The 14873-nt window shown below is 37.1% G+C and overlaps 1 protein-coding gene across 3 annotated transcripts in view; it reads left to right on the plus strand.

The window, feature by feature from the left end:
* BGAL17 (beta-galactosidase 17) overlaps positions 1–14873 on the plus strand; it is a 77529-nt gene that overhangs the window by 55116 nt on the left and 7540 nt on the right. The window contains exons 14-16 of one of the 3 annotated variants that reach the window (XR_016079459.1): positions 7103–7249; positions 8221–8271; positions 10190–10342. Coding sequence is in view for 1 of the 3 variants with exons in the window: in XM_010263789.3 (XP_010262091.1) it covers positions 7103–7249; positions 8221–8271; positions 10190–10358 (367 nt within the window). In the remaining 2 variants the exon portion in view is untranslated. Of the gene's footprint in view, positions 1–7102; positions 7250–8220; positions 8272–10189; positions 10359–14873 lie in introns of all 3 variants that reach the window. The other 2 variants (XM_010263789.3, XR_016079460.1) reach the window with 2 other exon arrangements.

Genomic DNA, 14873 nt, shown 5'->3' on the forward strand with positions numbered 1-14873 from the left:
AATCTATTGGGAGAGTTGGGTTTTCTAGTTGATAAACCCATGACTCTGCTCTGTGACAACAAGGCAGCTATAAGTATCGCTGCCAACCCGGTACTACATGATAGAACAAAGCACATTGAAGTTGACAAGCACTTTATCAGAGAGAAAATCATCACAGGCGAAGTATGCACTCCATACATCAGCTCTGAAGACCAACTAGCAGACATCTTTACAAAAGGGCTAAACCATTCCAGACACCAAGGTCTCTGTGACAAGTTGGGCATGATTGATATCTATGCCCCAACTTGAGGCGGAGTGTTGACAAGTGTATTATATGTATTGTATGCAGGTTTAGTGCCTGCAGGGGTATTTTTGTAATTTTGTAGACCTCTTGTGTTGTACGGCCAGTATAGTATAAATACAAATGCTTCACTCGACTGAAGCAGTTCTTTTGAGGCCTTAACTCAGTAGCCTCTTCTTTCTTCTTCTTCTTCTTCCTTCTTTCCTTTCTTCTTCTCCTGCTCAACAATTTGCAAGAGAGGAGTATGAGAGATTTCTTTAGGCCACCTCACATCAGAATACTGACATTCTTGCTCATTCAGGTATAGCTTGCCTAGCATCCAAACCTTCACCCTAGATAATTGACTCTGGAGCCTCTGATCACATGACCGGGACTCTAGGTGTGTTTTCCTCCCTTTCTCCAACTCCTACATCGAATAATGTGATCCTTGCCAATGGATCTCTTTCTTTGACTTTTGTTTTATACGTTCCCAAGTTTCCTTTCAATCTTATGTCTGTTAGTAAACTAACCAAATCCCTTAATTGTTCTATCACATTTTACCCTTCCTCTTGTGTTTTTCAGGATCTAACGACGGGGAAGAAGATTGGTGGAGGGCATGAAGCTGGAGGATTGTATTATCTTGACGGTGGTGGATCTATGGTTGCACTTCAAACCTCTTTGACTCCTCTTCAGTGGCATTGTAGACTCGGCCATCCATCTCTTAAAGCTCTCAAGCTTCTTGTTCCGTCATTGAGTCGTCTGTTGTCTTTACAGTGTGAGTCATGTTAGTATGGGAAACACCATCGGGTTTCCTTTAGTCCTAGAGTTGATAGTCATATGTTGAGTCCTTTTGATTTAGTTCATTCAGATGTGTGGGGTCCAATTAGAATTGAGTCTTATAATGGTTACAAATATTTTGATATCTTTGTTGATGATTGTTCAAGAACGACATGGCTTTATTTAATGAAAGAAGTGAATTATTTTCCATTTCCCAAAAGTTTCATGCTGAAGTGCATACATAATTTGGTGTTTCACTTAAAATTCTTCGTTCTGACAATGGCAGAGAGTATTTTCTTTCTTCATTCCAATAATACTTGGAACAACATGGTATTATTCATCAGACATCTTGTGCTCACACCCCTCAACAAAATGGGGTGGTTGAGAGGAAGAATCGGCATCTAATTGAAATAGCTCAGTCTCTCCATCATATGAATGCTCCTAAACATTTCTAGAGTTATGCAGTTATGACTGCTTGTTTTCTCATTAATCGCATGCTCTCATTTATTCTGAATGGCCGTTCTCTGTTCTCTATCTTATTTCCCACTCTGTGTCCATATCCTCTGACTCCCAGGATCTTCAGGTGTATGTGCTTTGTTCAGAATTTTGGTCATGGACTAGACAAGTTGGACGTTCGTTCCGTTAAATGTATCTTCCTTGGCTACTCTATGACCCAAAAAGGGTATAAATGCTATAACCTTGTTACTCGAAAATTCTTCGTGTGTCCTGATGTTACATTTTTTGAATCGGTGCCATACTTCTCTCCTTCTGATATCCCTTCTCCTCCTATAGAGGTTCCTCTTCCTCTTCCAGTTGATAATTCCACCCCAGTGGTTCCCATTATGCCTGAGTCTACACCTTCCCCAATGCAGGAGCGTATTGAAAGACCACCAATTCGTCAAGTGTATATTCATCGGCAGAGGCCAGCACCTCCACCACCTTCTACTCCAGTGGCTGATCCAGCTCTTTCCACAATTGAATTGCCTTCTGACCTTGACTTTCCTATTGCAGTGTGGAAAGGTAAACGTAGTTGCACACTACATCCTATATCCAATTATTTTCTGTATCTCACCTTTATGCTTCCCGTTGTGAGTTTATTACCTTGTTATCCTCTGTATCCATACCTAAGGATGTTAAGGAGGCTCTTACCTCACCAGGCTGGCGAAATGCTATGGAAGAAGAACTTTCTGCTCTTCATCACAATCATACATGGTAACTCACCAATCTTCCTCCAGGTAAACATGTTGTTGATTGTAAGTGGGTGTATACTGTTAAGTATTTACTAGATGGGAGAGTGGAACGGCTGAAAGCCCGTATAGTTGAAAAGGGTACTCTTAACTTTATGGTGTAGACTATGTCGAAACCTTTTCTCCAGTTGCAAAGATTGGCTCAGTACGCGTGTTGATTTCCTTAGCTGCACTGCATGATTGGCCTCTCTTTTAGCTTGATATTAAAAATGCCTTTCTCCATGGTGATCTTCTAGAGGAAGTGTACATGGAGCAACCACCAGGGTATGTTGCTCAAGGGGAGGATGGTAAGGTGTGTAAGTTCAAGAAGGCGATCTATGAGCTCAAACAGTCTCCCCGTGCTTGGTTTGGCAAATTCAGTGAAGTAGTGAAGGAGTTTGGAATGAGACAATGTCAAGTTGACCATTCAGTATTTAGCTATGACTCTGTGGCTGGGAAGATCTTGTTGGTAGTATATGTGGTTGACATAGTCATAATTGGCAGTGATAGAGTTGAGATTGATAGATTGAAGACATTCCTACAAAATCACTTTCAGACAAAAGATCTTGGGAAGTTGAAGTATTTTCTAGGTATAGAAGTTGCTAGATCAAAGGAAGGCATCAACCTCTGTCAGCGGAAATATGTTCTTGACCTGTTGGAAGATACAGGGTTGCTAGGTGCTAAACCAGCTGAAACTCCCATGGAACTGAATGTGAAGTTGGGGAGTGACACAGGTGAATTGTTTGATAATCCTGGAAGGTATAGAAGGCTAGTGGGAAAACTGAACTATCTAACTATCACTAGGCTTGACATCTCTTTTGCCATCAGTGTGGTAATCCAATTCATGCAGAATCCTCGGGTGCTTCACTGGGATGCAGTTCTTAGAATTGTGCGGTATTTGAAGGGGGGGGGGGCAGGTCATGGGTTACTATACAAGCTAGGAGGTGACCTTGAAGTAGTTGGATACCCCGACACAGACTGGGCTGGCTCTGTATCAAACAGGAGATCCACTACAGGTTATTGCACCTTTTTGGGAGGAAATCTAGTGACTTGGAAGAGCAAGAAGCATGTTGTTGTAGCAAGGAGCAGTGCAGAAGCAGAATACAGGGCCATGGCACATACTACATGTGAGTTAGTATGGTTGAAGAATCTATTGCAGGAAATCGGGTTTTCAATAAGCAAACCCATGAAGCTATACTGTGACAACCAGGCTGCAATTCACATCTCATCCAACCCAGCTTTTCATGAGAGAACTAAACACATAGAGGTAGATTGCCACTTTGTAAGGGAAAAGGTCATCAATGGTGAGATAAGTACTAAGCATGTGAGAACAGGTGACCAATTGGTAGATCTGTTCACAAAAGGGTTGAGTTCGGGAAGAGTGAGCTATATATGTAACAAGCTGGAATTATATGATATATACCTTCCAGCTTGAGGGGGAGTGTTAAGAGTCGACTAAAAAGGGGTATTTTGGTCTTTTCCCCTAAGTAAAGTGTTAGCTGTATGTCTCCTCATATGCAGGGGCATTTCAGTCCTTGTAATTTTATTTTTTGTAATGTTTAAGCTTGGCCGACTGGGTTAGACGATTTGTCTTCTCAGTTCGACACTGTTCACCTTCTTCTCCCTCTTCTCTTCTTCTCTTCTTTCTTCCTCTTTTCTCAGTTTGGCTGAACCGCACAAACACTTACAAATGAGCCCAAAAAAGCTCCTATTCACCATTTGTTTGGCTAGAAAATCTGCCAACCCATTTGCCGATCTTTCCATATCTGCCATCTCTATCCTGAATAGGTTTTCATAGTTTTGCTCCACATAGCAGGTATATTAGCTAGAGCTGGAGTCAATAGGGTTTTTCTGTATAGTAGCAACTAGTTAGCCAACTTTTTTTTTTTGCCCTTCTGTTTTGGAGGGGGCTGCCTTTGCATTTGTATGCTATGTACATCATCTTGCTGGTCTCCTCTTTTGATACATTAACATAAATATACCCGGTTACCATTTCTTAATAAAAGAATAAAACTTTAGTATGCTTACGATGCTATGAGACTAGAGCATACAATCATCAATTAGATTTGATATTCATCCTCTTTAATGTTGAGCCGAATTCCTAATTTCCTATTAGTGGATGATAGGCAGGAACCTTACCATTTGAAACATGACCTATGGTTGTCAATGTGGATGTAACTTTCTTAGCTAACTTTTAGTTTTTTGTAGTTTTATAAATTATATATTTTCAGTAATATATCCCATCTAGTTGACCCCAAATAGTTGGCTTCAAAGCTAAGTTGAGTTTTATTTATCAAAAAAAAAAAAGCTAAGTTGAGTTTTAAGCTAAGTTGCACACATCTATAATGGCCTGACTGCTTTACTTATTTTTTGTTCTTAAATTGATCAAACCTTTTTAATATGTTAATTTTGGTTTTAAATATATTCAAATTAAAAATATATATATCATTTTATGCCAGAGATATGAAAGTTTAAAGAAATTCAAAATTGTTTTTGAGTAGTCAATTCTCCCCCTTCCCCCTTAATTTTTGTGTTGAACTTCTCTGGTTATCTTTGCAAGTGTCCTTTGTATATAACCCATGCTTACATGCATATGAATACTAGCATTACTTTTTCTTTCCTTTAGTTACTTCAAATGCATGGAGAACCATGCATGATGAATATTGTGTCTAGTCTAGTGTTTTAAAAACGCAAGGACCATTTTGCGCCTAAGCCTAAGGCATAAGGCGTATGGCGAGGTGTGCGCCTTTTTGAAGCAAGGAATAAAAAATGCAAAAATGCTAAAAAATGCCAAAAAGTAAAAAAATGTAAAATATTATAAATTTAAAAAACATTATTAATTACAAACATAAACTTAAATTTTAAAATAAATGTTTTAAAAAGCCTATTATCTTAATTTAAAATACATAAATGTAACATGTAAAAATATTTAAAATGAAAATTTAAAAATCAAATCAAGCATAACATATAAAACATATTCAAGCATGTAAATACTTAATCTCTTTATTTTTTTTTCCCAATTGCATTACTTCAAGTAGCTAATGTGATGTTAAACTTTATGCTCCTAATTCTATGAGCCGCCTTTGCACGAAGCCCCTAGAGGCAAGCTGGAACTAGTCCATATCAGGGTCTTAAATTCTTAATCCCTATAAAAAGAGGTTTTATAACTTTAAGTGTCTTTTAAAAATATCTTTTATTAGGATCAATGAATGAGCAACATTAGCAAATATGGTTGTCTTGAGGGGCTTGATCGGTGGGCCAAGGGAAAAGCCCTGGCCCAACTGCTAAGCATGAAAAAACAGAAAAAAGTGCACAGATTTTCAAAAGGCAGACGCCTGGGCTGAAGCACAAAGCTCACCAGGCGCATGCTTAGGTGCACTAGGCACATGCCTTTTGAAAGTGTTGTGCCTGGGACCTAGGCGAGGCGCATACACTAAAATGTACCTCACCTATGCACCTTAGGCTGACCTTTTAAATCACTGGTCTGGTCCAGGTTGTTGTTAATTTTATTTTAATGGTACAATGTTCCTCAATTATGGTGCTTGATGCAGGTGTTATATCTGTTGGGATAAAAAACATAGTGCTGCCATTCCTTGTATTCATATGAGGAAGACTTGCACAACTTTCATAGATAACAGATAAAAAAAGAGAAGGAAAATGGAAGAGTAATGCCTGAGGACCATCATCTTTGACTAATCAATACCATTTTAGCCATTTATATGTGCCTAAGAACCTGTATTTTATGGCTTGGGAAAACATGCTATGGATCAGCCATAAATAATGGTCCTTATTTCTGCCTTGGCATAACTCAAGATGAAATGAACAGATTTTTTGTTAAAAGAAAGTTTTATGAGAACATGTAGCTGAGGAAATGCCAGAGCCAAAATTAGGTAATGACCCTACTAGGCTCACACAAAAGGAACATTTTTTATTTTCTAATTTCATGGATTAAGAAAAAAAAAAATCTGATATTGCAAACTTGCAGCAAGGAAAATGCTATTTTTTACCAACAAGATTATTCATTCTCTAATCTTAAAAGCCTATGCTAGTTTTTATGAATTAATATTTTAGTGATAGGCTGAGAATGTGGACTTCGAAATTATTATCATATGTTTATATTGTTTTAATATGTTTATACCTTACCATCATCATGGTCAGCCTCATTCAATTGATTGCAACAAGCAATCACATTTTCCTTTACTTTTTTTTCTCAGACAATGTTTTTCATTATTTTTTATTTTGAAATAGTAAGGTAAGATTTCATTTATCTTTGCAAAATCAGTATATACAGATATATAGCAAGTATATAAGGATTTATGCAAGGTTTAAGCCGATAAAAAATAGAATAGATCAGAAACTATCTTGTGTGAATAAAGTACATGATGAAACATGATTGTTGGTACATCCCTAAACCGTTGTGGATGGAAAACCAAGAATTATCTTTTGGCTGAAAGTCCCCATATTCAGCAAGTTGTAATATGTTTTTCTTGATTCAAGTTAATTCAATACAGTGGCATGTAGTTGTGGTTGGCTTTTAGTGCACTGTGTCTGATACCTTAAGTCTTTGTCAGAGCTTGTAAGACATACATATACTTTATAGTCTACACAAGTGAGAGAATGTTTTTCAATTGTATTATTATAGCCATCTGAAACCCTCAATAAACAGCCTCCATTTCCCTGTTGCCATCATTTTTCTTCCTTCCTCTTCATCCATTTACTGTCTAGGTGATTTCATCAATCTATGTGTTTTTTTCCATGACTCCACGGCTTGTTCAATTAAAATCACAACGTATTAACTTGATGTATCTATGTATAACTTCTTAGAAATTACTACCTGCAGGTACATGACAGAGCACAAGTGTTCGTTTCATGTCAATCTACAGACGATAGGATTCCAACATATGTCGGTACAATTGAAAGATGGTCAAATAGGGCACTTGATATTCCTTATGTTGAATGTGTCTCTAATATCAGCTTATTCATTTTGGTAAAGTGCTTTCTGCTTTCCCATTTATCTAACTTGGCATAGGGTTTTGTTCCATTCCTTATCAGAATGAATACTCTATAAAGTATGCAAGGATATAGGCCCAAAAAGGACAGTGAGGATCACAAAAGAACTCGAAAATTTTGCATGATCAACCAATTTAGAGTCGACCATAACATAATTGTTTGCTCTATTCATTTGAATACTATGTGCACATAGTCTTTAGTTCGTTTTTAAAGAACTTATCATTGAATAGGTTATCTAACGGTGTTTCTTGATTCTGTGACTATGGAGAGACATTTTATGCAGACATGAAGTAGTTAAAGTGTAGGGTTTAACAGTTCATCTTATGGTGACTTGCACAAAACTGATTTATTTACCTTCTACCTTCTATAAATACCTGATGAATTTGTTGAGGAAAAAAGTTGCTGCACTTTATGTAATATGTATTTCAATTATTTTGTTTGATCAAGATAATATTTTACTGTATAATCCTTATATTTTGTCTTTCTTATCTTTTTGGTTTTTTGTCTCCTGGCGTTTATCCCCTTGTCTTGGAGTCCATGCTATTTTCTTTCCCTAATTTTTTGTTGACTGGAGAAAAATTTAGAAAACGTTTGTTCAGCTTTAGTTTCTTATTTTCTTCTTTTTTTCTCTTTTAAATTACTAACCGATTGGATAAACATTTGGCTTTGAAATACTCTCAAAATATTTTAGGTCATATTGCATCTGTCTGGATTTGAAGATCTTGGCATTTTTACCATCAAGAAGAAAGCCACAAACTAAAAAAATTCTTGCTAACTGATGCTGATGTGAGCCAATAACTATAATATTTCAGGTATTATTTATTTAGTTTGGAAGATTGGAAGACATATTCTGCAAAATTGTTTCAAGGGAAAGAAAGAATGAACAATTGGGACTTTTAGCTTAAAATGTATCAGCAGGTATTAATGTATTCAATCTCCTAATTGTAGGTTGAAAACATGGGTCGTGTGAATTATGGGCCATACATGTATGATAGGAAGGTAATACCTCCCTTAACAATGCTTTATGAATGTTCATATAGACAATTTAATTTTTTTAATGCTCTTTAACATGAAATGAATTGAGTCGAGTTTACTTAAAACAGTACAATGCAATAATTTTGTGAGCAATAATGCTTTTAGCATTTCAAATGAATTTACCATAAAGAAAAGGTCCAACCTCTCATCCATCAAAAAAAAAGTCCAACCTCTACTATAGTGAGTTCAAAGAATGATATTGACTACAGAACAGCTTTAGGATTATGGTATTTCATTTGAGAACCAAATAAAGGTTGATTTTTATTTTTTGTCATTCCATGATTGTAATGTATTCTTTAAGGATAATAAGTTACATTTTTTTGATAAGAAACAGCATTATCAAATTTTATTAATATCAATATAAACTTTACAATAGTAATTAAAGAAATGAAATACAGCCTGCTGCTGTCAAATCTTCTCTTTTACTTTCATCCCTTTATAAATTAGCACCTAGCCCTGCTTCACCCCACACTAAACCTTTTAGACTCCCAACCTTGCAAGAGATTAAGTGAAGCTGTTGCTTCTCTGTGAATCCATCTGAATGAGGAATTTTGGTCTGTTACCAGTGTTCTAGCTCTGTCCAACAGCTTCTCTAGTCAAGGATCTCATATTTCAAGGCACCTCCATCCCTGATTTTAGCCAGTTAGTGATATCTTGACAGTCCCCCTCAACTTTCAGATCTGTCTATCCAGATGAAGGCAAGCTTTAACCCTTGTAGAGCTTCTAGCAGTTCAGCTTTGAGTTAATTCCCAAAACCAGATGGTCAGAAAAAACTTAGGGTACTGTTCCTTCTTTTATCTCCAACTACTCTTATACTTGATTTTCTAGGGTTGTCGAAATAGAAACCATCAAAGCTTAATTTGAGCCTACCTTGGTTAGGTGGCCTTGATATGGCATAGGTTTGTTGTCTTCTCAGAGAACGACTGCCTATAATCTTCCATCCCCTAACAATATCATTTGCAGATACCTCTTTGAATTAATCACTAGCCATCACCTAGTGAGTAATGTATGTGACTGCATTTTCTTTGTTTCAAATATTCCCAACTTCCCATACTTCTTTCACCCCAGAAATAATGAAATATAGATTCTGTAGTACAATGCCACATTATCTTTTACTTTTTTTTCCTTCTTTTTTTGTGCATGCATGTGTGTATTAATGGGGAATGGCTGAGAAGAAAGAAGCTCCAAAACATTGGGAGGGGGTGTCCAACCTGCACAAACGTGTATGCACACATGAGTGGATAGATACCAGTTTTTCTGTTTCCTTTGAAACATCTCACCATTGATGAAATAAGTTACATTAAGTAACTTGACATGTCCTGAAGAACCATGTTTATATGTTAGTCCATGCATACATAAGCTGGGTGTGCATTTTACAAAGATTGGGCTCACCATCTCCTCTGCCACTGTTCAAATTCTTTGAGGAAAGAATGTTGTTTAGTTCTGCTCTGAACAAGGGCATCTAGAGTATAGGAACATAACTATCTATGTTAATGCTAATATGGAGTGCAATGCCATAATTACTTTCAGGCTGTAGTTTTTTTTTTTTTTTGATCCATAAAAAAAATAAATTTAAAGAGAAGGGGAAAAGAAAAAAGGGTTATCCCTTCTATGAAGCACCAAGACTCCTGAGTTTGATCACAAATGAGCAGCCAGTGAATATGGGTTTTTTTTTTTGGGGGGGGGGGGGGGGGGGCGGAGCTAGACACCTTGATGCGCAGTTTGATGCATCTCCAGCCTAGATGCTGAGACATGGGATTTCTAATAAAAATTATTAGAATAATGATTTTATATAATTGTAGATATCCTAACTAACATTATGACACATACTTGGTTACTGCTTCAAGCTTTCATCTCAGTTCCATTTGGTTTTCTTTTACAGGGAATTTTATCTGCTGTTTATCTAGATGGCAATGTTCTCCATGGATGGAAAATGTTTCCACTTCCTTTTGATAACCTGAATAAGATGCTAGAAGTAAATCCAATTATGCAAGTTGGAGATTCTAGGATTGCCAAGGCATCTGTCCACATGAATGTAAAAGATCAAACTAGTATGCACTCTTTTCCTTAAAATATATGTCAATTTAGAAGGTAAATATATGAACCAAACAATATCTACAACAAGGTAGCTTGATTACATTACATTTGGGGCATCTTTCCTTTCAAGCATTTTCAACATAATGTAACATTGCACACACTAGAGTCTATTGAGAATTCCTTGAATTTGCTCTTGGAAAGATTGGTTCAATTGGCAATGGAGAAAATGGATATGATTGTTGTGTTCCATCTTCTATTTATTCATTTTGATTAATCAGTCATCTGTTGATTTCTTTCCCTATAGAAGACGCCTTAGGCAAGGCTCTCATCATTCCTTATTACCATTATCAGTGACATCTTTTGGTAGACTTCCAGTCAAGTCTGTTCAAGTTGGGCCTCATTAGAGATTTTATGGTGGATAGAATGATACCATCTTTAGTGAGGTTTTGTAAGTTGTAACCCTAAAGATATCATCATGCATTGTATGGTAGATCTTCATATTTGGAGGGGATTAGAAGTAATTGCCAACATCGTTGGTCTGTGAAATTCAATGACCCTTGGAGTACCTAGGTCTTTCACTAGGGACTAACTTGAGAATTGTAGCAGATTGGCATTCATAAAATCTACCATTACTAATCTTTTATGGATCTCAATGGATAAGACACTGCTCATAGAATGCTATCAGCTTTATGAAACCTACTTTTCTCCATTGTATTGGGTCTTATCTGGTGGTTGGAGGTAGGGTTAGATTTTGGGAGGATCTATTTTGACAATTAATTTCCTTATAGGCCAGGCAGGGATGGTCTTGTTTGATTTGGATTTCTTTGGGATCTTACAAATGATAAAAGGATGCACACATGAGGAGATAGGCACTTATTTGGCCTTTTTTTTGTAGCACATCATAGGTGTTTACCTTCCCTAGGAACACTTCCCAACAAATAGGAGGGATTGGTTTACACCAGATTTCTCTCACGGGAAAGTTCACCCCCCAAGGTTTCAAAGTGAGTAAGCAGACTAAAGAATGAGGCACAAGAAAATAAACCATTAGAGGCTGGGAACCAGATTCTACTGTTAGCAACATTTTGGTCCAAGTAGACATTCTCCAGGGTTGAAATTAGGAGTAGGGAATCACACTCATTATCCCTTAGACCCCTTCTAAAACCAAACTCCCAAGATAGGCCCAAGTCTGGAAGTACACCAAATCTAGCAACAGGGACAGCCTTAAGGTTTGACAAGGAATAAAGTTTAGGGAATTTGACACCAAGGGGCAATTCTCCTACCCACAAGTCTTCCCAGAATAACACTTTATTTCCACACCCAGCATCAAGACGGATAAAGTTAGGAAGGTTGGCAATACCTCTCAATGATTGCTTTCTAGGGGGAATTAGAAGCTGCAAGGGAGGCTAGTTTTGCATCCCAATCATTGTCTTCTTCACCAGAATGCTTTTAATGACCTTGTACCACAACCTATCTTCTTTGTGAGGGAATCTCCACAGCCATTTTCCTAGAAGAGTCGTATTTTTCTTCAAAAGTGGAGAGGAAGTAAGTGAGCAAGTTAGCTAGGGTGGACCTTATCATGGTTATTCTTGCCCCCGAAGAGAGATCGTTTCTCTTCCACATTGCTAGCTTTTTAGTAAATCTCTCTATAACTGGTTTCCAAAAGCTTTCTGATTTTGGGTTTCCCTCCAAGGGCATAACCTAGATACTCTAGCGGCCAAGTTTTTACCTCACAGCCTAGTAATCCTACCAAGGGCTGAATGTCACCCTCGATCTAGTTTATTCCAGCTACACAGCTTTTTCCCCAGTTGACTTTTAGCTTTGAAATCAGCTGGAAACCACTAAAGCTTTTAGATTCCTCAAACTAAGTTCATCACAATTTTCATAGAAAATGATAACGTTGTATGCAAACTACAATTGAGTCACAACCACCTCCGATCTACCCATCCTCTATGCCCTAAACTGATTTTCCTGATCGGCCTTGATGATTTGCCTATTCAACACCTCAACAACAAAGGTGAACAAGAAAGGGGTTGGGGGATTACCTTGTCTTAGTCCCCATTTTGTTAGGAAAAAAAATCCTTTGCTACTCCAATTGAAAGGATTGAGAAGTGTGCCGAGCTAATACAACCTTTGTTCTACATTCTCCATCTTTCACCTAACCCAGACTTTTCCATGAGACTCAAAAGGAAGGACCAATCCACCATGTCATAAGCTTTTTCTAGATCAGTTTACAAATCAGACCTTTTCCTCCCTGTTTTTTTTACTACCATATGTTCATTTGCCACTAGGATTTGATCCACTGTTTGTCTCCCTTCTACAAAGGCTCCTTGTTTTTGAGAAATAACCAAGGGCAAAATAGTCTTTAGCTAACTAGCTATGACTTTGTTGGTTTGAAAAATTTAATAAATTCTCATGCAACATAATTCACTCAATCAAGTGATTGAGTTTTTATTATTTTGGGTAAGGCCCATTTAGGGAATCATACGGATTATTCCCCTTAATTACATCTCCACAAGAAAGTAGAGAACAACTTTTGATTCTGACTTGGAGAAATGAATGCATAGAACAAAAGAAAAGAACAATAAGGTACTTAAAAAAGAACTTTTCATTTTTGTTTCTTTTACATCAAGTGTACAAGAATGAGAAGAAAGAAAAAGAAAATACAATTGAGAAACTATACAACAATACATTCCTCTCTTTTTCTTTTTTTTATACAAAGAAAATTTCCTTCTCACTCCTTTCTTCACAATAGCCTGTAGTCAATCATATAAAATTCTGACTATAGACAGCCTTAATCCTTGGATTTTTGCATACAAAAAGGGAATCGTAGTCAATCAAACTGAATATTTGATTGTAGACGGTTTTTATCCCTCTGTTCTTCATTTTCATTTGAAGGGAACCATAATCATCCCTTGAGAATTAGACTGTATATGGTTTAATCCCTGACTTTGTCTTGAAAGATGGACCATAATCAATCAAGTAGAGGCACCTGGTTATAGATGGTTTATTTCCCTCTATTTCCTTTCTCAAAAGTGAAAATAAAAGAGAGAGAAAGAAGGATACATAGCAAAAGACATATATAGGAAGTATTCACGAAGAGAACTTTCCTTTTCCTACTTGTAGTAGTGAAACTTGTTTTCCTTCCCTGCCTTCCCTTGAGCACTTCTCTTTTCTTCTCTCTTTATCTTTGCTTTTCTTAAAAATATCTTGAGATAATTTTCCTTGAAGAGTGTCTCTGTTCCTAGCTTCCCCTTAAGGAGCTTAAATAGGGAGCGGGGTAGTTATGTAACTACCTCCTCCTCCTAGGTGAAGGACACCTGTCCCTCCCACTTAAAGAGAGGGAACTCCCATATGGGATACTTTTCTATAGTTTTGATGAGTTGGCTAGCAGACTAGCCAACCCACTTATCTGAGTTATAATTTATTTAAATATTATTTGGATTAAAAAAATGCCTTCAACCGACTTTTACAATGATCTTATACAAACAACCCACTAGACTTATTGGTTTGTAATTCTTTGGGGTTTTGGCCTCTTTCTTCTTATGCACAAGAGCAAGGAAGGTTGCATTTGCTTCTGGTGAGATTTCCCCTTTTTAATGGAATTCAACAAAGACATTCATCAATTCATCTTTTAATATTTCCTAGCAGTCTCGGTAGAAGGCCATTGAGAAACCATCATGTCCCAAAGCCTTAGATCTGTCCATCGAGAAAATTGCATCATGAACCTCTTCTAAACCAAAATTTCTTTCTAAGAGGTCAGTTGTGGGATCCAACACCCTATCCCAATTTAATTCTCCCAAGTCCAGTGTCCTTTCATCTGAGGAGGCAAATATTGACTTGAAATGGTCCACAAAGCATTTTCCAATTTCCTCCTTTGAAGTTATTATTCTTCCCTCAACCTCAATGCTAGAGACTAAGTTTTTTCTTCTCCTCCTACTGCAAGCGATGAAAGAACTTCGTATTTCCGTCCCCATCCAAAATCCATTTACACCTTGATTTTTGTCTCCAAAAGATTTCTTCCTTTCTCAAAATCTCCTCTAGTTTCACTTTTAAGATCCACCTTTCTGATCTTTCCTCTAGGCCACATTCTCTTCAGACTTCCTTTTGATCCAGCTCATCAATCTTTCTGGCAATTTCCTCCTTCATTTCCTCCAATTTCCCAAACTCTTCTCTGATCCATTCCTTGATTCTTTCCTTTAGTCTCTTCAACTTCTTTGTGAATCTCACCTATTTGTTTCTAGTCCTAATTCCACCTTCCAACCACCAATCTTTTACTTTTTGCAAAAAATTTGGAACTTCCAGCCACATTCTCAAATCCAAAGGGTGCAGGGCCCCCAATAAGGTTCTACAAAGGCTCCTAGTGGCAAATGAACGTATTATTTTGTCTCCCCAAAGGCTCCTTGACAAATCATTTGCATTTTCTATCAGTTCAAATTTTGATTGAACTCATTCTATCATGGAGTTTTGACGCTTGAGGTTTACAAGACAACTTCACAATGTATTATTTTGTCTACAACCTTAGTTTCTTA

Source organism: Nelumbo nucifera, chromosome 8, assembly GCF_055504915.1.
Source record: "Nelumbo nucifera cultivar China Antique chromosome 8, China Antique-T2T, whole genome shotgun sequence".
Taxonomy (NCBI): Eukaryota; Viridiplantae; Streptophyta; class Magnoliopsida; order Proteales; family Nelumbonaceae; genus Nelumbo; species Nelumbo nucifera.